At 42.8% G+C, this 24,264-nt stretch overlaps 1 protein-coding gene across 12 annotated transcripts in view; it reads left to right on the forward strand.

Annotated features, from left to right (window-relative positions):
- The window catches only part of NRXN1 (neurexin 1), a 672,843-nt gene that overhangs the window by 387,308 nt on the left and 261,271 nt on the right, over nucleotides 1-24,264 (forward strand). For 3 of the 12 annotated variants that reach the window (XM_059840827.1, XM_059840828.1, XM_059840831.1), the window contains exon 1: nucleotides 13,566-14,453. The exons of 8 other annotated variants lie outside the window; for them this stretch is intronic. In XM_059840827.1, the coding sequence (XP_059696810.1) occupies nucleotides 14,210-14,453 (244 nt within the window). In that variant the 5' untranslated portion in view covers nucleotides 13,566-14,209. Of the gene's footprint in view, nucleotides 1-13,565; nucleotides 14,454-24,264 lie in introns of those variants that run through there. One more of the 12 variants, XM_059840830.1, reaches the window with a different exon arrangement.

The raw sequence follows: 24,264 nt of genomic DNA on the forward strand, positions 1-24,264 counted from the left end.
ACTATCCTCACTGTTGAGAAGGTTTTTGCAATATCTACCCTGAATCTTAATTGCTGCAATTTAGCACATTTCTTTCTGTCCTGTCCATCACTGTGATTGAGAACAGGTGATTTCCTTATTCTTTAGAAACAGCCTTTCAAGCATTTGAAAGCTATCATCATGTTCAATCTCAGTTGTCTCCTTTCTAGCCTAATTCTTTCAAGCTTTATTGAAGCCCCTGTTCCCTAGATTCTGGTCATGTTGCTCTCCTCACATTTTTCCCAGTAGGCTCGTGTCTTCCTGGGGGGTAATGTCCAAATTTGTACCTGTATTCCTGCTGAGGGTTTGTTAATGCTGAGCTGAAGGGGAGAACTGCTTCACGTTTTTGCAGGCTCTGCTTGTGTTTGTGCACACCAATATGCTGTGAGCAGATGTCGACTCACGGTGTCACCCTGAACCACGTTCAAGCACGGAGGCTCACACTGAAACCAGGCAACCAAAGGGAAAAGAAGCACCAAGCATTTCACCCTGCCACATATCTATTAGGCAAAGAGGATAAAGTTTTATTGGAGATTAATTAGCTGAAAAGATACATGGAAAAAGAAGTTTGCCACAAGGGATCAGTGATCAGCATTTACCGATTTCAGAGGGGAGTCATCCCCTTCACCAACAACTGGAAATCTGATAATCTTTTTTGTCAGGAGAAAAATATGCGTTGCAGATTAATGGCTGGGTTTGTGTTAATGCTCTGGGTTTTCTCACTCCTTCTTTTAATAGTCACCCAGATCAGAAACCTTCCTAGTGAGGTTTATGTCTGTAGCTCAAGATTGATGAAATAACCTGCTGATCTCAGCGCTGTGACCAAAACCCTCAGTGGTACATCAGTTTGTCCTTTTCATATGATTAAATTAAATTAGGGAGTCTAAATAAATTAACAAAGACATAACTGTGGTTTACCACCTGGGTCTGTGCTGAGTAATGACACAGGAATTCCCTGCTGCTAGTCACATTTTACAACATTTACATTGCAAACTGTACTGGAAAGGAATAAGCAAACTTCTTTAAATGCATAATTAGAATTTTCCTTCTGGAAAGCTAATCTTGTGAATCTGCGAATTTCTGAGCTTCTTTAGTAGAAGGAAGCCTTTACTGTATTGCTTGCACATTATAAATCTCCTTTGATGAAAAAAATGAAAGAAATGCAAAATAAGAGATGCATTTTATAGACAAAAAAACTTTTTCATATACTGAGTTGCATAATTGAAACCCATCTTGACTAAGGAAGTTACTTTAGAAGTTTTTAAGGTTGTAAGCTATTTCCCCCTGTGCAATTCAATAGCTCATTACCAGTTAAATATCATTATATTATACTGTATATAGATCCAGTGTTCTGGAAGACTTCCACAAGAAGCAAATGCACTTGTGGGATATCCTCTATGGCTAATGGATATTTATTTTAATGGCATAGACATTGCTTTAAATCTCTTTCTGCATTAATGATAAATTGATCATTAGTGCAAAGTAGGTGAGAATTAAAAATGGCTTCTAATAATTTATAGCTCATATTGATTTTGCTGGAACGTTTCAACAATAAGGCAGAGCCCAAACCTTTGACTTGGGTAAATTCCATTCAGGTCAGTGGGATGTTAGCTGGAACAACCTGTCCTTCAACCCTCACTTTGTGGGTTTGCCCACCGCCTACGTTTGGAAGCTCAAAAGTGTGAGGCAACACGAGCATTGCTTTTGCATGTGCTCTAATGAGGAAGGATGAAGTTTAATAAATCCAAGTCCTGCATTTTGGCCACAATAACCCCCTGCAGCATTATAGGCTGGGGTCAGTGTGGCTCAGCAGTGCCCAGGCAGAAAGGGACCTGGGGGTGCTGGTTGACAGCCGACTGAACATGAGCCAGCAGTGTGCCCTGGTGGCCAAGAAGGCCATCCTGGCCTGGATCAGGAATAGCGTGGCCAGCAGGAGCAGGGAGGTCATCCTTCCCCTGTACTGAGCACTGGTGAGGTCACACCTGGAGTGCTGTGTCCAGTTCTGGCCCCTCAGTTTGGGAAGGACGTTGAGACTCTTGAGTGTGTCCAGAGGACAACAAGGCTGGTGAGGGGCTGGGAACACAAGCCCTGTGAGGAACAGCTGAGGGAGCTGGGGGTGTTCAGCCTGGAGAAAAGGAGACTCAGGGCTGACTTTATCACTCTCTACAACTCCCTGAAAGGTGGCTGTAGTCAGATGGGGGTTGGTCTCTTTCTCCCGGTAACAACTGACAGAATGAGAGGACACGGTCTCAAGCTGCACCAAGGGAAATGTAATTTGGATATTAGGAAAAAGTTTTTTTACAGAAAGGGTGGTAAAATAGTGGAATGGCCTGCCTGGAGAGGTGGTGGAGTCACCGTCCTTGGATGTGTTCAAGAACAGACTGGATGTGGCACTGGGGGCCAGGGTTTAGTTGACGTGTCAGGACATGGGTTGGACTTGATGATCTTTCAGGTCTCTTCCAACCCAGTCATTCTGTGAATTCTGTAATTCATAAGCCTCTGTGTGACTGTAATTTTGGTGTAGATTTTCACTCTTAGCCAAAGGATTTTTTGCTCGTTGTCCTGTGCAATGCAAGTGCATCAAGAGTAGGAGTTTTATTGAGAGAAGTGCCCTGATTTGGAGTTGTAAAAATTAACTAATCTTAGCTTTAAAGGTCTCTCTGAAAAGAAAGTATTTGAAAGATTTGTTCAATCCCAACTTAAAAATAGCAACAAAGAAATGGCATTTAACTTTTTTTAAATTAAGACCACAAAAATTATGAAAGGGAACATAATTTTAAAAATTAAGCCACTTTTTACAACGTGATTCTTTAATTTTCTAATGATCCCTTTATTTTTCACTACAAATAATTTGAGAGCATTTCATGTTACCAAATGAAAAGAAAAAAAGGGTTTCACTGTAAGTCTCTTCTTGGTTCCACTCCTTTTGCTGCTTTGATATATCTGGATGAGAAGGACTATACCAGTACTAAGCTTTTTTTAAACAAAGCAGCCACAGATCAGTAGCATATATTGTACCAACTCCTCTGACAAACCAGCAATTCTGTGAGAGGCAGGGATATGGAAAAAATGTGATAATTCATATTATGTGATTGTCTTCCTCCAGTGCATGGCATAATTCTGATTGAAATTACTGGCAGTACTTTGTGTGCATCAAAGGAAAAACAGCTCCAGGAACTGACATCCTGTGAAATGTGGAAGAGCTATTATAGGCTGGTGGTTCAATACAGTGGTTTCTGAAACCTTCCTGACAAAACCCATAGGCTTTTTCTGGGCAGTAATGCTCAAGTCTGTGACCAAAGATGGTCAGCAGACCACCCATCTTTTCTATTCAAATTTGTGACAGCTTTAACATGTGCAAAGATTCAAAGAGCAGGTTTCAGACCATAATCCTTTTTAGGGCCCCATTCTTCTCATTTTACTTGTTAGAAACAAAATTAGATCCAAGGGTGTTAAAAGAAAGCTGCTAACTTTCTAAGCCTTTAAAAATATGTATGCATTGCACATTTTTCCTCTGAGTACATCTTTTATTATGCACTGAAATAAATAGGTAAAATTAGGCAAGTTTTGATAGAGCCACAAAATTGCAGCTGAGAAGTCCTGGATTTTCTTTCCTGTTACAACCTGCTTTTAAAGATAAGCTGGTTGTGACTCTTCATTTTAATTATATAGCAGGCACTTTGTTTTAGCTAGGAATTTCTTTAATGTAATTCATTAAAACTAAAACACAGGTATGAATAAAATTATTTTCTGTTTCCAATCTCTTGATATTTGCACCCATTATTTGCATATATGCTAAGGAAGACAAGCTTGGCCCACAAAGTTTCTTTACAGTGGTAATGTTTTCCCATAAAAATTGTCCCTTTAAGCAAAGTTGATCAAATATTTACAGGATTCCCATCTATGTATAAAAATTGAGGGAGGCCCATGCTTCCACAATTATTGCAAACAGTGGCATTCATCAGGAAGCAATCTCAAAGTGGTTTAAACACTGGCTTTAAAGTTGCACTGAATATTCTTGTTGGAGCTTGATAGACAAAAAGTTGTAGGTGGAGAAGACTTAATCCTACAATGTTCTGTTCGATAGTGCTGGAAGGTAAAAGCCTTTGGAACCTTTCAGCATTGGTGTGAAGGGTGTAATTCCACCAAGCCTTACTCATGCCAATACCTTTTATCTTTGGGAATGGTGGTATTGACCCAGCTTACCAGTTAGCCATTAAATGGCAAATGCTTTTGTAGTGATTTGTCCAAGGTTGCACTTTGCAAAGCTGTGGCAGAGGCAGGTGTAGAAGCTCCATACTTTCCATACCACCAAAGAGGATTGTAGGATTGTGTTTTAGGGGAGGATGTGGTAGCTCACCTGATAGTCAAGCCATCAATCATCACAACAGGAAATTCATACTGCATTGTCACTGTATGAGAAATGTGCCAGTAAAATGCAGACAGCTGTCCCTACTTGAGTGCTTCCCCAAAAGCCTGTTTCCTATATATGAATCCCCTGTATTTGTCCTTAAGAAAAGAACAGAATGTATAAATCATCAGATTTTCTCTCTCCTTAAGTTAATTACCTTTGGCTTCTGTAGTAGCTTAATTTTTCTTGCCCTATCAATAAGCCTGCTGAAAGAAGCACAGCACAAAGGGTTTTATCTGTGTTATTGATTGGCTAGAAAGTGATGTGTTTGTGACTATTGGAGCTTCTCCAGTGCGTATTTATTTACATTGGGGGGGAAAAAAATCAGCATTACTTGGAAAAAAAATAACTAAAACTTTCATTTAACATTACAAAAGAGAGTATTGCTTAATCCCTGAAGTAGGAAATTGCTTTTCTTCATGATCCATTGCTTTCATACTGTTTCTGGCTGCTGGTGCTGAAGGAAAGAAAAACTGTTCTCACTCTGTTTTCACCGTATCGCTTTTCTTATCCTCCACAACAAAAAAATTAAAAAAAAAAAAATTGGCTGCTAATTTGTTGTTGAAGTAAATACAGGGAGGGGAGAGCATGGATAAGAAAAGATGTTTTTGTCTCGAATGGGCACTTGCAAATATGGAAGCAGAGTAAAACTTTATGTGGAAATCTGAAAAGAGGAGATTAAGGATTTGAAGTTATATATCAAAGCTGAAGTATATGAGCTATTGCTATTCTTTGAGATGCTGTTATGGTTTTATACCTAAATTCAGCAGCATGCTCCCAGAAGATGAATGTTGCTAAGGAATGGGTTTTTTTCCTTGTGTTCTGATCTTGTACATATAAAGAGAGAAAAAAAATGGCAATTAGAAGGAAAAGGCATAGCTGGCTGAAAATGCTGGTATTTTGTTTCACCTTGCTTAAGACCCATTCTTTTTTGTTAAAAGCACCTATTGTTTTATTGCTTCTAATATGCATTATAAAAATACAGTGTGTTACAGCTCAGTGCTGGAAAATACAAATGGACTGTAACTAAGGAATGATTATGTAGCTTTGGAAGTTACAATACTTAATTAATGATTCCCTGACATTGTTGGGACAGGTCACAGAATGGATTTTAGAGCAGTTGTAACTTACCAGCAGTGGTTTCAAATTTTCCCCTAGGAACAGCAATAGAAGTTGTATTTTCTCCTTTCCTATCAGCGGTGTCTCTTGTTTCCCTTTTTAATCTGATTGCTTTCTCGTTTTTGAATCCATTTAGTCTTGCAAACCATAATCAGAGGTTATGCCAGTAAAGCAGTACTCTGAACTGTGATGGCAAGTTTCTGAGACTGGTATCTCACAGAAGAGGCACACGTACCTTTCATTTTGAGTTTTAGCTTGTGCTAGCTATATGAGGAAAGTAGCAAGACCACACCATATGCCCAATAAAAGCTTCATTAGAAAGGCATTAGTAGATTAATCCAACTTACTCTGTGGTTTATTTTATTTAGAATGTAATAAGGTAAGTTCATTAGTTTGCAGGCTTAATGTTTTCTACTGTACCTCAAAGCAACCAGTAACAATTCCATTGAGATTCCCCAGATCTCGCTAACACCTGTCAAGATAAACACATGGCTCTCTGGGGGAATCACCTTGGCAACATAACTGAGGGAATCTAGAAAAAAAGTAAGTCTTTCGCATACAAAAGGGTGTTACACAGTCTAAACTTGATTAATGATTTTTCACATGCCTCCGAGGCCATATATCTCTTTAAAGTAGGAAAAAAAGTCAAATCAATCTCTGAAGAACAAATATTTTTGGAATGTACAATACTGCATCTGAAATGTATTTTAAAGAACTTGAAGGATGTAGAATAATTGTGCAATTTGAGCTGAGCCTCAGAAAGGCTGTCTGAGACCAGCAATTCAGTCTCCATCCCCCTAGGGCTAATATATTAGATTACAAGGATTATTGTAGTGGCACTATTTGTGCCACTACATTTAAGATTATGTCAGCATTTTCATTTTAAACCTGTATGTTCAGAGGTTCATAACTCAGCTATAGGAAATTTGCTTGACGTTACAAATGTGTTCTGCACAACAGTGACACTTTTTCTGGGGAGGAAAAAAAAGAAAGAAAGAAAGAGAGAAGCTTAAAGCTAAATAAGTATTTGGACATTTTCAAGTTATGACTGCCAAAAGTTAATGTCATCTTCTTGAAACTCTGCTTTGTAAATTCAGTTCTTTCTGCAGCTGGCTTGTAACACTACTGCTGTCTGGAGTCTAAAGCAATGTATTGCACTGGACAAAGAGTAGATGGCTGCATCTCATCCCTTTCTTTGCCAAGACTGAAGCAGGACTAACGTGTTCAAGGAAGGCAGGAGGTGGAACTTCACTGTACATCCTCTTCTCAACCCAGGCCAGAAAAGTGAGGGGTGTTGTGTGATGTTCATGAGTCATAATGAGGGATATCTTAGAAATCCTGTCAGGAAACCCTGCTTAAAAATGCAGTCCTGACTTTAGGTACTCCAAAAATACCATTTAAGGCTCTCTTGGCTACCAGTGGGCTTCCTACAAAAAAAAAACAAAAAACAATTAACTTTGCCTTGCAAGGTCTTTAAACTCAGTCTCCCCATTTTGTGCATGCTGCAGTAAGTCTATTCTGAGCTTTCTTTGACACGGCTTTAATATCTCAGTTATTGTGCGTGGTAAACAGTATCAAGAGCTGCAAACAACTCTGTAATACACACACTTTTCCTATTTCTGGAGGCCTTTATCAACAAATAGGTTTTGCATATGCTTGTACTGGATACAAAAGAGCAGAATACTGGGTTCTGTTACTGGCATTTGTCATCAAACTTCTTGATGACTAATTTACTAGCTATTTTTGTGGTGGCTTGCTTTCTGTCCCTAGCTGAAGTATTTGCTGAGGAGTTCAAATCAGTAGCATTCAAGCTGTACCAGGGATCTCTCTTTTCTGTGGCAATGCAGTGCCAATTCCTGCAGCAGCACTGGGAGAAGTCAGAGAGACTTTTGCAGGTTCAGCAGCAGCAGCCTAATTGCCCATGGAATTACCCACTCACGTGGTAGCCCAGAGAGAACATGGCTAGAGACCATTTGCTACAGGACTACAAATCTCCAAAATGCCACAGACAGGTGGATTTGGCCTTATTCCCTGTGGCTTTAGATTGGAGTCAAAGGGGGAAGCTACACAAGGTGTTGGAAATCTTTCTGCCACGTTAAAATAAAAATAAAAAAAAATAAAAAAAAAAAGAGAAAATATTACATTAAGTGGCGTTGCAGCACTGGGAGCCAGCAAAAGCCAACCCCCAGTGGATTCTGAGCCATCCCCTCAAGCCACCTCAAACCAGGGCTAATTCAAGTAAGGATGGACAAACCTGGCTGAGTTCCCCAATGACTTATGGACCAACCAGGGCTGTTTCAGACAAAGAGGGACCTTCTTCTCACAGTCAAAATCCCCCAGTGCAAAATGTTCTCCACAAGCCCCTTCTGCTCTAAATTGAAAAGATCTGGCTTATGTGCATGTCTTCAATGAAATGAAACAAAATGAAAATCAGCTTGATTTTGACAGCAAGGAATAGCAAGAAAGAGATTACTTTATACACACAGTGTCAAGAAACATTTATTATGAAGATTTAAGCCTATCTGGATGGACAGAAAGACTTATTAACTGTACAGGATTTGTTTTGAACTATGCATAGAGAGAAAACAGCTACACTACAGAGAAAGCAGCCTAAGAATTTCCTTTGCAAGCTCTCCTTTCTCACATGATTACAAAAATTTTCAATTTCTTTGCATTTTATGGCTGCACAAATACTCCATTTATTCCCTTAGGATCATATTTTTTACCTTCTATGTCTTCAAGAAGTTCATATGATAAAAATTTATTGGCATAAAGTAAGGAGTTTCTGTCCGAGGTTATGTAGGGTTAGGACACAAACTGGACATGAATGACAGGCCTTGGTTCAGTATCTTGCAATTAACTGGCTTTTTGGAAGGAACATTCTCTGCTGTTTAAAAGAGGAAAGTTACCACCTCCACCATTACCAGACATCAGTAAAAGTACTGGGAGATACAGTGTATAGGTCTTTAAATTCAGCAGTGTTTATAGTGGAAGAGGAAACATTAGCTTGACTGTTTTCTTCTCTAAGCCTCTGTCTGTGGGTTGGATAAACATAAATTCTGGCCTGTTTAATTATAATCACAGAATGTCCATGTGTTTTCAAATTAAGGGTGGGCCCAAGCCTAGCAGTGGGGAAAACCTGTAGCATAAAACAGTGGTAAAGCTCATTGGTAAAACATGTTAAAGCTCTCCATAAGTAACCACATAGTATTCCTGCAATACACAGATTTGTGGAGGTGTTTGGGAGTGTTTGTTTTTTTGTTTGTTTGTTTGTTTGTTTATTATTTTGCTCAACAGCAGTTGGGCTTCAGGAGTTTAAGAGTGGACAACACTAAATGCAGGTTTAACTAGAGATGGCCAGGGAAGCCTGGTTGCATAAGGTGGCACTTAACCAAAAGAAACCCTGAATTTAACTGACAACTTCTGCTGGCCTAAGGCATGGTCTGCACTTCAGTTTTGCTGGTGTTGCTGAAGTTGTCCATCTTAGCTGATCTGTCTGTACTGTTGCAGAGATATGGTCATACCAGCAAGAAGTATCTGATTTTCTTTGAGGAAGTAATGTAAACTATACTCATGGGAGAACTTTTTTTGTTTGTATAAATTTTCTTTAGGAGCATTTGTTGTTTACAGCCTACTGGTATTAACAGGGTTCATTTGGTGGAAATAGCTTGATTAAAAGTCACACTTACATGTGACTGGCACAGGGTAAGAGTTAAATGGGACTAACTTCACCGAGCTAAGTTTTTGAGATATTAAAAACTACCTTGTGAACACTAGAATTCATTCTCACATTTTATTTACTATGCCTGCAGGGGAACATTTATTTGTTTACACAAACTCTTGTTTATTGTCTTCTTTTGTACCACTTCTTCATTCCTGAGTGAACCTTCACAGACTGATAGCAGCATGTTGATTGTGTTGGAAGTACAATTCTATGTCCTTGGGGATTAAAACCAGGTTATTTTAACTTCAGTTAGTCCTCAGCTATTCATACTCTTGTGTCAGCAGGAGGTAAAAAAGGCAAGCATTTTAAATAAGAAATGCTGCTTACCTTCGTTTTTCACAGAGTTTACTTGCAGAAGCTTTTAACTTACTTGTCATTAGAAAGCCTAAAACTCCAACTGCCAAAACACCCAATTAAACTTCTTAAATAGAATCACAGAATCATGGGAACATTTAGGTTGGAAGAGTCCTCTAAGATCCCTGTTAACCTAGCGCTGTCAAGGCCACTGAATCATGTCCCTAAGGGCCACCTAGAAACCTGGGATGGTTTCGGTTGAAAGGCACCTTAATTGTGATCTTGTTCCAGCCCCCTGCCATGGACATGGATACATTCCTCTTAACCATGTTGCTCAGAGCTCCATCCAGCCTGGCCTTGAACACTTCCAGGAATGGGGCATCCACAGCTTCTCTGGACAAACTGTTCCAGTGCCTCCCCACTCTCACGATAAAGAATTTCTTCCCGATGTCTAATCTGAATCTCTACAGGGTCTTTAAATACTTCCAGGAACAATTAATTCACCATTTCCCAGGGCAGCCTGTTCCCCCTGGGCAGCCTGTTCCAATGCTTGACAAGACTTGCAGAAGTTTTTCCAGATATCCAATCTAAATTTTCTCTATCATGACTTGAGGCCACTTCTTGTTCTATCACTTTTTACTTGAGGAAAGAGACTGACACTCACCTGCAACCTACTTTAAATCAAAACATGCAAAAAGTATAAGTGTCTGACTACCAGGATTTGCTTCAAATTGGAAAGAAGTTTTATTAGCTTGCTGAAAACACACACAAAAAAAAAAATTGAGCAAGAGAGGATTTTACTGGACTGTCCCTCTTTTGCCTTCCTGTCTCCATCTTGCTTTCATACACTTCCTTCTTCACCTTCCTGGTGTTCATTTAATTTTCAATCTTTTAATATTTTCTGCAAATTAATTCTGTCCCATTTCTCACCCTTGCACTGCATTAGATCACCTTTCTCCCCAGTGAAACTTGGGTAGTCCTCTCTTGTTTGTGGTTCAGAGTGCAGAGCCAGAAAAATGTCAAATGTTGTTAAAATTAGAGTTGCTACACCCAAGGTGCTGATCACATTACCAGATCCAGAGAGAGATGCCTACTTAGAGGGCAGTCACCCCATTCACACTTTAATAGGGCTCTTAAGTAAGAGTTTGATGCCTAAATAGTTTTGTGAAGATTTGGTCTTTGTGTACTCAACTCTTGGTTTGGATGCAGTGCAGCAAAACAGTCCATTAATTTAACAGTCCCTAAGCAGTGTTTAATACCATAATGTAGCACCTAAAAATGACCCATTATAATCTATCTGATGAAAAAAAAAACAAAACTTCACTAAGTAGTCTCCAGGCACAAACTGAAACTAGAAACTTTAGTGGCAGTTGTGTATGTGCACTGCATAAATAGTACGTATTTCATAAAGTAGAGCACTTAAAAAACCCTTTCATCTTCACTAAAATATTAAATGAAGTACCTTGGAAGTACCTAAACATTTTATTCATTTGTCCTTGTTTTTTTAAGCACTTTAGGCCTCCCTGGCACAGTAGATGGCAGATGGAGCAAGAATTTAGATTAAGGTATCCAAACTACAAAGATCTCCAACAACAGAGAGTGCTTCCACCAAATCCTTCTGAATCCACACCAAGGTGGATCTTCACCAAAATTTGAACAAACTTGTGTGCTTGGGCTGAAAGGCATCTGTGGAACGCCTCTCTCAGCAAGGTTGCACACCTCATGGGGAATCCCCCAGTGGGGGTGGAGTCATGCTTTCCTGGGTGCTGACAAGGAAAGTCCCGCTGTAAGGTAGCACAATCCTGATGGCAGCTTTAAAACAGCACAGCCAAGCAAAGTTAGTCTAGACAGGACTTGCCAACTGAAATTTTATCTGCACAACTGCGTTGCCAACTACACGGTTGGCAATACCGGCTTCCTATTTCAGAGGAGTGATAACAATTTTAAGTTCCTTGTCTGTAGGATGTCTAGAATCATTAAGAACAGTCAAGCTAACTACTGCCTGCTTCTAAAACGGCAGCAACATGTGAACAGTTTAATGAAAAACTGGTTCCAGTGACTGAAATATTTTGTTTCCTGAGTCAGATTGATAGGAAAACCTAGTGGTATTTATGGATGAAATTTCTAACACACATTACTTGCATCAACAGGAAACATATATCAGGGGGTTTAATTTTATGAGAGCTGTCCTATCCAGGTTGACTTTTCTTTAAGGTTTCATACCTTTTTCTCCTTCTTTCCCTAACTCTGAAACTTAGAGAAATTATTGTCTTTTATTGTTTTAGGAGGTGACAGTGCATGACAGTTGAAAGCTGATAGTTTGGAAAAGTGGTGTTTCTTCTCTCACACGGAGGCTTTAGGAGACGGGTTGGAAAAGTGACTTCCTCCTAAGCTGCCTTTCCCTCTGGCGAGCCGGGGATGTTACAGGGTGGCCTCTGTCTCGCAGGGCCAGGGCGGGTGCGGGCTTCCTTCGGGATGCGTGCCTGCCCTTCCACGGAGCGCAGAAAGGGCTCGGGCAGCGCTGCTTTCCTCATTGCGTTAAGGCTTTGTTATTATAATTTACCTCGGCGTCTTGGCAAAACTTTGGGTGCGTGGCGAGGTTGCGATGCGACGCGTCCAGGTGGGCAGGGCAGGAGCAGCCACTTTTGCTCGGCGCTGCTCCGGGGCTCCGGGGTCCTTTCGTCGCCGTGTGCGGCCCCCGGCACGACCCCGCGGCAAAGGGCGTTTCTGTGGCCGGGGACAGCGATCCTCCCTGGGCTGAGCAGGGCGAAAAACCTTTCTTACTCTTCAGCCTACGCAGCTGAGCAAAGGTTGTGACTTCCCTTCGCACCCTCGGGAATTAGCGCCTCGGCGAATTGCAGCGGTTTTCGTTTAGATTAACGCGAAATGTTTAAAAAAAACCCACCCCATTCTCACGCCCACCGCTCGCCCTCTCGCTTTCACGCATCCGCTACCCGCACCCATGATCTCATGCTGCTGAAGGCATGGCAGAAGATCTACGGCAGGCTGGGAGCGGGGGAGGGAGGGAAGGAGGAGAGGAGGGCCGGGAGTGTGCGGCTCGCACACCCTGCTGTGCCCAGGTGCGGTACTGCAGGGGCTGCGCCTCCGCGCCCGGCCCCGGGGGGCGCAGGACCCGCCGCGGGGTGATAGGTTAGCCCTTAGAACACCGACCCTTGGCTTCTAAACGTGACATCGGCTCCCATGGCACGCTCGGCTCTGTGTGTGTGGCTGTGCGAGGGCGCTGGTGCTGTAGGGTAGCCCTCCGCCCTGTTTTGGGGGTAGGCGTGGGGCGAGCGCCGCGGCGGGGCCCCGCACCCGGACGGCGATGCGGGAGCTGCCGGCGCCGCCCTGCAGCTGCGGGGGAATGAGGGGGGCTCAGCCCAGAAAGGATTTTTTCCAGCCCTGCTAGCGGCTGCGGTGGGCGGCCGAGGTGCGGTAGTTGAGTGGTGCCGGAGAAAATCCCGGTAACTCTTTGTTCGGCGCCGTGTGTGTAATGACCGGATAATCGCAGCCGGTGCCCGAATAGACGGAGGGAAAGGTCTGATGGGGGAAGTTTAGGTCAATTAAAAGACCCCGAAATCGTTCTTTTTAAGCTGAAAGTGGGTTTTCGAGACACTGGTACCTCTGAACTGTCAGAGGAGGGGAAGTGCTGCCGTGCTGCTGACTCCGCGGCGCGGGTGGGGAGGAGAGGAGTGTGAGAGTGTGAGTGCGTGTGAGTGTGTGTGTGTGTGTCCCCTCCACACCGCCCTAGTCGCGTTCTGGAAGTGCGCGGCTCCCGAAAGGCTGAGGAGAGGCAGCGCGACTGAGTGGGAGCTGAACTCAGCCTCCCTCTTTAACATAGGCTCGTCCTCTGCATTGCATCCAAGCCTCAGCGATTTGCTGTTCGGAGACTGCAGATTTGCATAGCCCTGCTCCTCGCAAGCATGCTTATTTTTATTTTTATTTTTTTTTCCCAGCTTCTTTCATAAGGGTGCACTATTCTCCCTGAAAACATCCTCGGGTATTACTGTCAATAGCCAGACCACTGAGATTGCCGGAGCAGCCTGATTATTGTCTGGCGGCGTGTGCGAGTGTGTGTGTGTGTTCGCGAGTGTGAGTGTGTGTGCGCGCCGGGAGAGAGCTCGCTCGGTGAGGGCTCACCAGTTTGGAGATGAATGGAGGGAAGAGCAGCAGTTTGATTTTTCTCTGCTTTCCCAGCGCTGGCTGATGGAGTGGCATCCCCTTTTCTCTTTCTTAGCAGAAATGTGGCATGATTGGCTACACTGTGGATTACTGAGGATGGGAGAATGCTTGGCATTCTCGTAGCCCTTGCAGCTGTGGAGTATTGTTAATGAGCACCAGCCCCGGGAAAGCTGAAACTAACGATTGTTTGGGCACGGGGCTTTTCCCCACTTCCACCTCTTTGCGAAGGCTCTGAACTGCCTGGATTCTCTGACTATGTCTCGGATTGTTTTGGGTAGAAGAAGACCTGGAGAAAAGGATCCTCATAGGCTTTCCCAAAGGGAAGAGATGGCTCGCCTGGTGCCGTGAGCTGCAGCCAGCGCCGTGTGCGAGTGTGCGAGCGCCTCTGCCCAAAGTTTGCCTCCGTTGCTGTGGCTGCTGCTCCTCCCGAGGACGCCGCGGGCCGGCTCGCCGCGCACCGGATGATGGGGGGGCTCCTTAGGGGCAGCCCGGAGCCGGGACCCGCCAGCAGCGGCAGCAGCAGCGCCGGCGGCCGCTTGGCCCTGCTCTGGATAGTCCCGCTCACTCTCAGCGGCCTCCTTGGGGTGGCGTGGGGCGCCTCCAGTTTGGGCGCTCACCACATTCACCATTTCCACGGCAGCAGCAAACATCATTCAGTGCCTATCGCTATCTACAGGTCACCGGCTTCCTTGCGAGGCGGACACGGTGGGTTCGGGTGCCGCTCGGTCCCTGCGCGGTCGGGGCGCGCCGCCCCGCGGGGAGGTCAGACCCCGCGGGCCGGGGCTGCGGCGGGCTCGGGGGGAGTGTGAGGAGCACGGCGGAGAAGGAAGGGCTGGGCTGCGGGGCCAGGCCCGCCGGGAGCCTCGCCAGGCGGGGTCCGGGCCCGTCCCGCCGCTCCCGGTGGGTGGGGGGATGCTGCCGGGGCCGCCGGGCATCCCCCGGGGCCGGCGGCGCGTCGGTGCCGTGCGCCCCGCGGGTTCGCTGCGGGGTCCGCGGGCGCGGGGCAGGCGCTGGAGCGGAGGCTTTCCCGCACCCAGCCGCTCCCTGCCCCGCCGCAGCGGGAGCCGCCTGGAAAGCCCAGCCCGGAGGCGCCCGGAGCTGCGGCCCCCGGCTGGGAGCGCCCCGCCTCGTTCCTCCCCCCACCCTGTCCCCTCCGTGCCCCGGTGCGGGGACACACGCCCAGGGCAAGCCGCCCCCACGGCGGAGGCAGGGCAGGGCGCCCGGGGACCCCGGCGAGGGGCGGGGAGGGAGCCGGTGCGCTGCTTAAACCGCTGGTGATGATCGCGCTGCTTCCAGTTCATTACCTTGGTCGAAAGTCGATGAACTAAAGCAAAGGTCAGCTCATTATGCTGGGGATCGGGGAGCGGTGAGCGCTGACACACTGAGGGAGGGAGGCGATGCCCACTCTAGCGGGCGGCAATGGGACGGAGATGAAATTCTTTCCAAGTGCAAATACATTTTGCTTAAGAACGGCGGTGCTCCGGTAGTTAGTTTCTGAAGTGACAGGAAGCTGCTTCAGTGCCTTTTGGAGAGCCCCCGTGCAGTTCTCTTTCTTTTTGCACGCAGAGTTGCGAGAACCTGCACGTCAATACGTGCAGAATAAGTGTGCATTACATACGTTCAGTAGGAGCAAAAGCTGTGAGAGAAAGCGAAACACCAGACTGTTTTAAGGATTTAAAGCCTCCCTTTGTCTCCGAGGGAGGAAGAGAAGATAAAGAAAACCCCTTGTTGGTTTCTGATTAGATTATACAGCTTCATTCTTCTTCATTTTCTCGTCTTGCCTTGCTTCATTTGCACGACCATGCGATGTCATTTACAGGCTTTGCAAAGTAAAAACCAGATCTTGTACCTAACCTCCTCGTCTCTGTGCAAGATGACCTAGTTGCAGGCACGAGGTAGTTAGGAATTATTGGATTTTTTCCAGTGATTAACAATGCCGGTATTGGTGGAAACGGTAGCATTGTTTACCTAAAAATCCCCACTGTGTGCTAAATACCCTTTGATACATAACTGCTAGAAAAGTGCACAGAAACGGCTCTTCTTAAGCATTTTGTTATTTTTTTAAAAAACTTATACGACTGGTCTAATTAAAAGCAAAACAATTGAGAAATTCAGGCCACCACTCTTCTCTGTAGTGCACTTGAGGCAGTGCAGGATTGAGAATGCTGCATGTCCTGTAATGTATGTGCTACAGGGGAGAGCTAAAGATTTATGTGTGTGCACACATGTGTCTCTATGCTTATTATTCTCTCAGTTTCTGCCCATATGGGGATATCATGCTTGAAATTCATTTGAGGGAAGGCTAAAAGGATGAGGGGTAAAGAAACATGATTGTAGAGGTACCAGCTATGATTCCTGGGGTAAAGAAACATGATTGTAGAGGTACCAGCTATGATTCCTTAGAAAGCATTTTAAAATCACACCTTTTGCCAGTTTTTGAAAACATTGCCTTGGACCCAGTCAAAGGGTGATGTGTAAAAAGGCAGGTTCCTCAGAAGAAATAAGTCTTGTTAAAGAAAATGAAATATGAAGAGGTGGAGCTGCCACTTAAGGACTTCATAGGGAAGCCCAGGAGCCTCCCCAGAAGTTAAGTAGCTGATTTTATGAAAAGAGGGATGTTCTCTGTCATAAGGTGGCATTTCAGAATGTTTACTTGATAACACAAAGTGTTTTTGCTTTCCTGTGTTTGTGAGAAATTCTGCTATCTGACAGCATTCCAAAACATTTGGTTCTTTTCATTCTTTTCATTATTAATTTTTCAGAGAGGTGTTCCCATTTGCTTCTGTTAGCCTGACAGGAGCATTTCTGTCTCAGGCTGAGCAGTGTTGGGCACAGTTCCTGTGGAGCCCAACACTGCATCTCTAAGCATCCGTCAGAGGGAACTGGGTGAGGAAGGAGGGAGTGTGTGTGTGTGTGTGTGTGTGTGTGTGTGTGTGTGTGTGTGTGTGTGTGTGTGTGTGTGTGTGCTTGTTCCTTACCGCTCTTCTCCAGTGTTCCTAGCCCCTGCTGACTTAGCCAGGTCAGAATTTGCTTCTCAGGCTTGTATCCCTCAAACTTAGCTCAGTTTTGCAGGTATTTTGTTCTAGTCTAATACGATTGTACATAAAAAAGTTGCAGTTTTTACCGTGAGATCATAGAAGCTTTTTTTTTGTTACTTTGTCAGCTTTTTGTAGCATCACACCTGCTAAAAGTAGAAAAGAGCTTTTAGGACAGGTCAATTAGTCGATCCCAAATGGAAGCATTGCTCTCTAATATGGTGAATTAGAAGTGTGAAAGGAAGGAGGAATGATCACTTTGTTCAGGCACTCAATAAATGTCACCACAGTCCTCAGACATCCACACCCCCTTTACCCCTGGCACTGGCTAACCCTGACACCTCCACCCTCTTGGGTTTAATTTTTTTATCTTTCAGTTTTCCTTGAGCCAACACAATTTCAGCTAGTAGTATAAGCAAAGCCAAAAGCCCAGCATGGTTGCATTTCTTCAATTTCTTTAAAAAAACCAAACCACAGTCTTGCTGCTAACAGTCTCATCAGGTAATTTTGCTGGGATTTTGCTTAGTAGTGTGATCTCATGTGGTTTTAGTGGACAGTATTGTGCCTCACAGAGACATAAACAGAATCCCAACCAAGCAATTAGCTCACCATATTAGACAAAAAGGAGTTCAGCACACAGTCTTTTATTACACTAAAAGTCAAAATTAAACATCTTTCAAGCCTGACCAAATGATTTTTCAATTTTGCTTTCTGACTCTCATTAAACTCAGGTGAAAGATGGGTAAAAGATTTGAAAGTTTAACCACAGGAATAAATAAGAAAATAATTCTGTGGATCATGACATCAACAATGTAAAAAGAAGTCCCGAGAAGTAAAAGAAAGACAAATGTTCATAAATATAAAACATACACTGCTCAGCCCTCACCAGTGGTCTCTTGTAGCATGTGGTTTATTTGATGATTTATATCCTTCTTGGTCCATTTAAGAAGGTGGCTATTGCTTTTTTTATAGCTCTATCTACCATGAAGTCTGGATTTTTGGGGTCTTTTTTAGAGTAGATAGAACAGCTCATGCTCTAGACTACAAAAGCAGGGATGGTCCATGGCAAAACCCATAAAAAAGTAAAGATGTTGTGACTTCCTCAGTAACTTTAAATGAAGAAAGGCTGTTTCTTTAAGAATCCAGGGACACAATGGATCATGTGTGAAGGGAAAATTGTGTGTTGAATATGTTAAAAGTGTAGCCATATGAATGGCTGTCATCATCCTCATTCACTCCTGTCCTCCTGCAAACACTTCTTTACAGTCTGCTCTTTTATGGCTCCCCAATTCACTTACCAAATGGCAAGCACAGTGTGTCCACTTCTGATCTGATTGCTTCTGCTTTCTCTGCTCTCAGGATCTCATTGAGGCTAAATACAAACTGATTCTGGTTTTTTTGTCTTTTTTTTTTTTTTTTAATTTATAGGAATAGGGGCCAGGAGGTGAATAATGAAACCTGTATGTTGGTCTGTGCATGTGCTTGGAAAGAAAAAGAAAAAGTGGGTAGGGAATAGGGCCACATGCTCACAGGTAGAATAAAAAGAGCTGGGTTCTGTCTGTGTTAGGGGTAAGGACCTGACTTCACCTGGTGCCAAAAGAGTTTTGACTCAATGAGGCTTAGGACCAGCACGTGGGCCAGTGGTTTAGGAGGGGCAGTTTAGGTTTAGGTTCAGTGGTTTAGCAGAGACAGTCTGAAGGAAACAGAATGGGGTTCTGGGAGAAGGTTTTAAGAAAGTGGCAGCTTGGGTTGGTGTTAGGGACCTTTGTGGTGGAACAGCAGAGGGATTTAGGAGGTTGAGCTTCAGCAGCCAAGTTCCTGAGCGGGAAGAACGGGTCTGTGGAAAATGAGAGTTTTGAGGAATAAAAATTGGCAAGTTTTGGAGCTGAGAGCTGAGGATGGTGTGTTACCACTGCACATCCACTCCTCCAGTGTTTCCCATCCAGAGCATGATGTGGCAGCAGGGACACACACACTGATCTCCCACTCCTGAGCTGGGCCAGCTCCTTCCAGGCTCTGTTTCACCGTTGTTGGCAGAGCTCATGGGCACTGGATTCACCCAAATGATATTCATCTGGAGAGACTTCTGCAGCAGAGCCACCAGCTCACTGGTGCTGGAGTACAAAGCAGCCTGGTCAGGCAGCTCTTGCTCAGGGAGGGTGCCTGTTGACTCCACAGGAGTTTTCACCAAATAAGAGCTGCAGGACTAGAATTGCAGCATGGCAGTGAAATAATTTTGTCACCATTGTGAAATATATGACCCAGACATCTTTGAAAGGTGTCCCTATGATGTATAGAAATTATTTTATTTTTGTGAGAATCCCCTGACTTATAAGTGTAGGTGAAAGTAACTTCATGGCCCTTTACTGTTTGTTTAATAAACTGGACTTGTTACTTTGTTATATAAAGATAATAAACAAAATAATTTTAGGGATTAAGGTTAATGAAATGACATTTTTGGTTAAAATGCGCTTAAGTTGCAAGAAAGAGTTATATTTTAATTAAAACATCAAATGTAAATGTTTCCAGATGTTCAAGCATTGTTACTCATTGTGATGCTAGAGGTAGAGGTGAAAAAGTCTTGTTTTCATCTTATAATTGACTTTCTTAATGTTATTTCAAACCTGTTTGTATATCACAATCTTTTTTAATGCCTCCTTTTCATTCACAGATTTTCCAATACATTCTGGTTCTCCTGCTCTGAGTACTTGCACAAAACATTTAGACATTTTCAGGTTTTAAGACGGCAAAGCATAGTAGCTTTCTCAACGTCTTTAAATTATACAAATTTTATATCCCCTTTCAAAATTTCCAATATGCTCCATCAGTTATTATCCCCATCAGCTGCCAAAGTATTAACATCAGTTGGAATGGAGTGAATAACAAAGCAATTTCAGTCAGCCTAGTGGTTAATTGGCTGTGCAGTTGGATATGCATATTAGCAAGTAGGGTTTCTATATTATTATTTCTGTCAGTATGGCTTGTCAAGGAGGCACCCAGGCTTCAGCAGGATTGGGGACAGTCTGCAGCACTGTAATCAAAAGTGGAATGTTGCCCATGGATTTCTGATAAGCATCTTTATACAAGTCCCACTGCCTTGGTACATGCATAGCTATTGATTGACTGGGGTGCCTTTACAAGAGCTAAATAAATAACAATGCTGTTGTCACTTATCAGCAACACCACTTTTGCCTCAGCCTGTGGTAACCATGTTTTTTAGATTTAAAGCATGTCTATTGTCTTTTAATCAAATACTCTTTGAAATAAGTTATCAGAAGAAATTAATTTAGCATTCTATGCAGCGCACTTCCTGCTGTTTCTAATTTTCAAAGATGGATTTTTTTCTGATAGTGAAAAGTTGACTTGGCTTTAAGGGAAATTTCCTTCTGTCTCTTCATTTTACTCCAAGGGAGATCTCTGTAGATGAAACTACTATGCCCAGTGTGATTTAAGCACAACCAATTCTGCAGTTCTAATATTTTCTCCCCTTTCTCACCCAGATGGTCATTACCATGGTAAACCAAGCTTGACTATTGGCATTGCAAGGGATCACTTAGTTTAGTTCACTGAAGTTTATCTTTTTTCTTTCCTTGGTCAAAGTTTGCAGTAGTCCTTAACCTTTCTGAGCAATCAAGATGACATTGGTGACCTCTTTCTTGTCTTTCCCCAGACTCAGTTAATTTATCTCTCTGTGATTAAGTTTGATGTCCCCATGTCTATCACAGTATCTGTAATGCATTTTTCTAAGCTAACAACTTCCTTTCTACTTTGTAAACACAGTGTAGGCAGAGCTGATAGATCTTGCTGTGATAAAAAGCTGAATTGTGAGTGTAGCCGTGATTATGAGGAGAATGGAATAGTCTAATTTGATGAAAGAAAGTTTATTATATATAAAAACAGTGTTCTACACAATTAAAAGTGACAAAAATAGAGGGGTCATGTACTTACCATCATTTAGGTATTATTTTCTTTCTGAATAGCTATGTGGATATCTGGAAGGGTCTTCCCTGCCTCTTTGTCATGACTTTATATACATTTGTTCACAGGCACGTGCATGCTCTTACATATCGTGGTTCTTCTGTGATAATGAGAAAATAGTCCGTAGTGGTGAGTTAAAAAAGAGAGAGTTTGTCTGAGAGTTGAAAATGTTAAAAAAACTACTCAGTGACAATGCTCACTAACCACAGATGCAACTGGTCAGAAGAATATAATTAATTATTCCTTTCCCCATTAATTGAGTGAAAAAATGAGCCAGTGAAGTAAAGCTGGAAAGGAGAAGGGAAGAAAAAGTGGATGTCACTGCTGGATGTCATTCCATAGGACTGGGATAAGTTGGTAGGGAGGGTGCCATGCTTTGAAGCAGTCATCAGCTCTGACCCATGATTGTTGAATCATTTTAGAAAAATAATTCTGGATTTCTGAAAGCACTGAAATGGTCAAATCCACCGAAACAGCCCAGATTTCTTAATGACTGGCTCATGCACTATGGGTGGCCTAAGAATTAAAAAAAATTTTTTTCTAGGGCTTGGTAAGTGTGTATATACAATAAGTACATGATATCTGGGATCTTGAATCCCAGAAGTCCAGACAAGGCTGGAGATGAGGCAGGGTTTACCTGGAGGGGTGAGGAATATACATAGTCTTTTTTTTGTGGTTTTTTTTTTGGGTTTTTTTTTTTTTCGTTTGTTCCATATATTTGAACTGTAAATGGCATAAGGACAAGTCTTCCTTTAGGATCCATAGCTAGGTATGTCCTGAAGAGCTTGCTGCTCAAACATCAAGAGACAGAGGCTCAGCAACAGAAGATTTGCTCAGGTCCTTCTGGTGTTCGAGGGTCTTAGCAGGACCTTGGACAAGTCCAAAATGTTAAAAGTGTTCACTCTTTCTTTAGCTCTCTTTTACTGCAGCTGTACATGCAAAGAAATGCCAACAAGCTTCTAAAGCAAGTTGGCTGCTTTCTAAATGTGTTCTTTTATCCCTGCATATCAGCAACTGAGTTAGGACTTCTCTAATTTACTTAATTAATTCAGCTCATCTGCATTTGTAAAATAAAGAAGAACAGAGAATGACTAGACTTGGAGAAATTTCAAAAAACCATGAGAAAGTTTCTCTACCTTGAAGAAGAATCAGATATAGTCTTAATCCATGTTTGCATTTTTAAATCACTGCAGTTGGTTGTGTTTCTCAGGGCTAGCAACTCTAGAGCCCTGCAAGTAGGTGGAGAGATGGGGACAAATTCCTGACTGACCAGTGGAGATGAAAGAACTAAGTGCTACAAAAGGCACTGTTTCTAATTGTTGACTCAAGCCTGATTTGATTTTATTGAGGTCAAGTCCAAAATTTCCCCTTCATGGCCTGATTTGTTTTGCCTCTGTCAGACAGGATGTGTCTCAAGTGCACAGCCTTTCTGTCCTGGTCCCCCTCTGAAACAATGCTGCCTAAACCGTGAACAAAATATTGCAAATAATAAGGCAAACACGTGTAGTTTTGAAATTTTTGATGCAGTGAGTGGATGTGCTCACTTTATTTCACATGACAAGAAGGATGAGGGAGCTTTCAGTGAATATAATGAATTGCCATATTTATGGAAAACATATGAGCATGAATTGAATCATGCCGTTATTTTGGGTTTGGATAGTCAGTGCCCACAGAGAGGAGTTTGGAAGTTGTGACAAAACAACAGATGTGAGATTAGCCCCTTTGGCTGTGTCTAAATGGATGCATCCTAAAATCCTGGTGTCCCAGTTGGTCAGAACATTCTGTGGCCCTCATCCAAGCCCCATCTTTCCACTCATCCTCTTCTCAGGCTGGTTTGTGTTTGCAGTTTGTCTTGCTGTGGATTTTAAATCTTCCTGGGGCATGTACCCCAAGCCTGGCATTCAGAGCAGCTCTCAAATACTGCTGTTGATTTCTCAAAAAAAAAAAAAGTGCTGTGAATGTCCTCTTTGTAAATAACCTGTTATCTCGAGTAAGGCTAAATAGAACATTAGATGGGCAAGTGAAGGTGAGGGTGAAGAACACAGAAATTTTATTGCTTGAAAGTTTTTCTCAGCAACTTTTTTTTTCTTGGAAATTCTACTGAATTTGGGGGAGTGTGACTGCTCCCATTATACCTCCTCTATTAGAGGACTTTATTTTTCAAGTCCTGTGTCTGGGAAACTTGCAATAGGGTGGTGTTAGAAATTGTTGGCTAGAAGGTGTTATGTGTGAGGGTACATAGGCCAAATGATCATTTTGCCTGTGCTGACTTCTAATAGGAAGCCAGTCATACAATAAGATTGAAGCCAGAACTAATTCTGTAATGATGCTTTTTAACTTTTGTAGCATTTTCTCACATTAGCTCTTGAAGCTTCTTTCCACCACTCAGCACAATTTGACAGCTTTAGCTGTTGTCTGACATGAGTGTAGTAAAATACACTGTATGGCATTTGGAGGGAGAACTTGGTGAAGAAAGAATAGTGGCAACATTATTTTGCAGCAACAACAGCAAAAACAAACATCTCATTTTGAAATGTTTGACTTTCTTACTGTGCAAAACATTGCAGAACTGCAGTTAAGCATGCAGATAAGAGGAGTTATTGGTCTGCTAAGAAGGACACTGGCCCATAAATGCCTAACCCAGACATCTAAATTGTCAGTAGTAGCTGGCAGTGGTTTTGGCTGTTGTATGATTATCTAAATGAAAGTGCAGCTCCCACATAAGTGTGTAGAAGCTTAGCTTCAAAGAGCCTGAAGTCAGCAAAGGCAAATAATTAAACTGGGGAAAATATGTGATGTATCTTCTACATATCAACAGAGGCAGCTATTGATGCTGATATAAATCACAAGTGACTCACCTCAAGATGCCTGAGATCCTATTTGTTCTTGTAGGATAACATTTCCATGCCAGGGAACTTACAGACTTTGGAAAGGTGGTTTCAGTGAAATCAGTGTATCCTGTATTGGTTTTGCTGGCATTTGAGATAGGGATGAATGTCAGTGTTTCTGTACAAGGTTACTGCTGGAGATGCAAGAAAGACTTATCCTAAGCTGGTCATAGCAACAGTGGTGTGAGTAAATAAGCAGGTAGGGATTTTGCAAAAACTTGTTTGTTTCAAGTCATTAACTTGAGCTCAGCTGGCTATTTGATAACCACTCTCTTCCTTATTTCATTTTTCCAAATATAATTAATTGAAAGGGAAAAACCGGAAAGATATATGTAATCTAGGAATAAATTTACATGTGCATACAGTGCGTGGTGGTACTTTTGTCTTCTGTAGATGGCAGTTAATTGACAAAATATAGTTTGGAGAAAAAAGAAGATCAGAGGGAGAAAATTAGCAGTCATTATGGCTAAATGAGACTTAGTGTAAATGAGTTCAAGGTTGCTAAAACCCCTCTGTTTTTGTCCCGTGGAAAAGTAGCACATGCGTTAACCCTTGTCCTGCATATGCACTGGTGTCTCTCCAGAGCTGCTGCCTGTCTTGGCACAGTCTTGTCTG

The sequence above is a fragment of the Haemorhous mexicanus genome, chromosome 3, assembly GCF_027477595.1.
Source record: "Haemorhous mexicanus isolate bHaeMex1 chromosome 3, bHaeMex1.pri, whole genome shotgun sequence".
Classification (NCBI taxonomy): Eukaryota; Metazoa; Chordata; class Aves; order Passeriformes; family Fringillidae; genus Haemorhous; species Haemorhous mexicanus.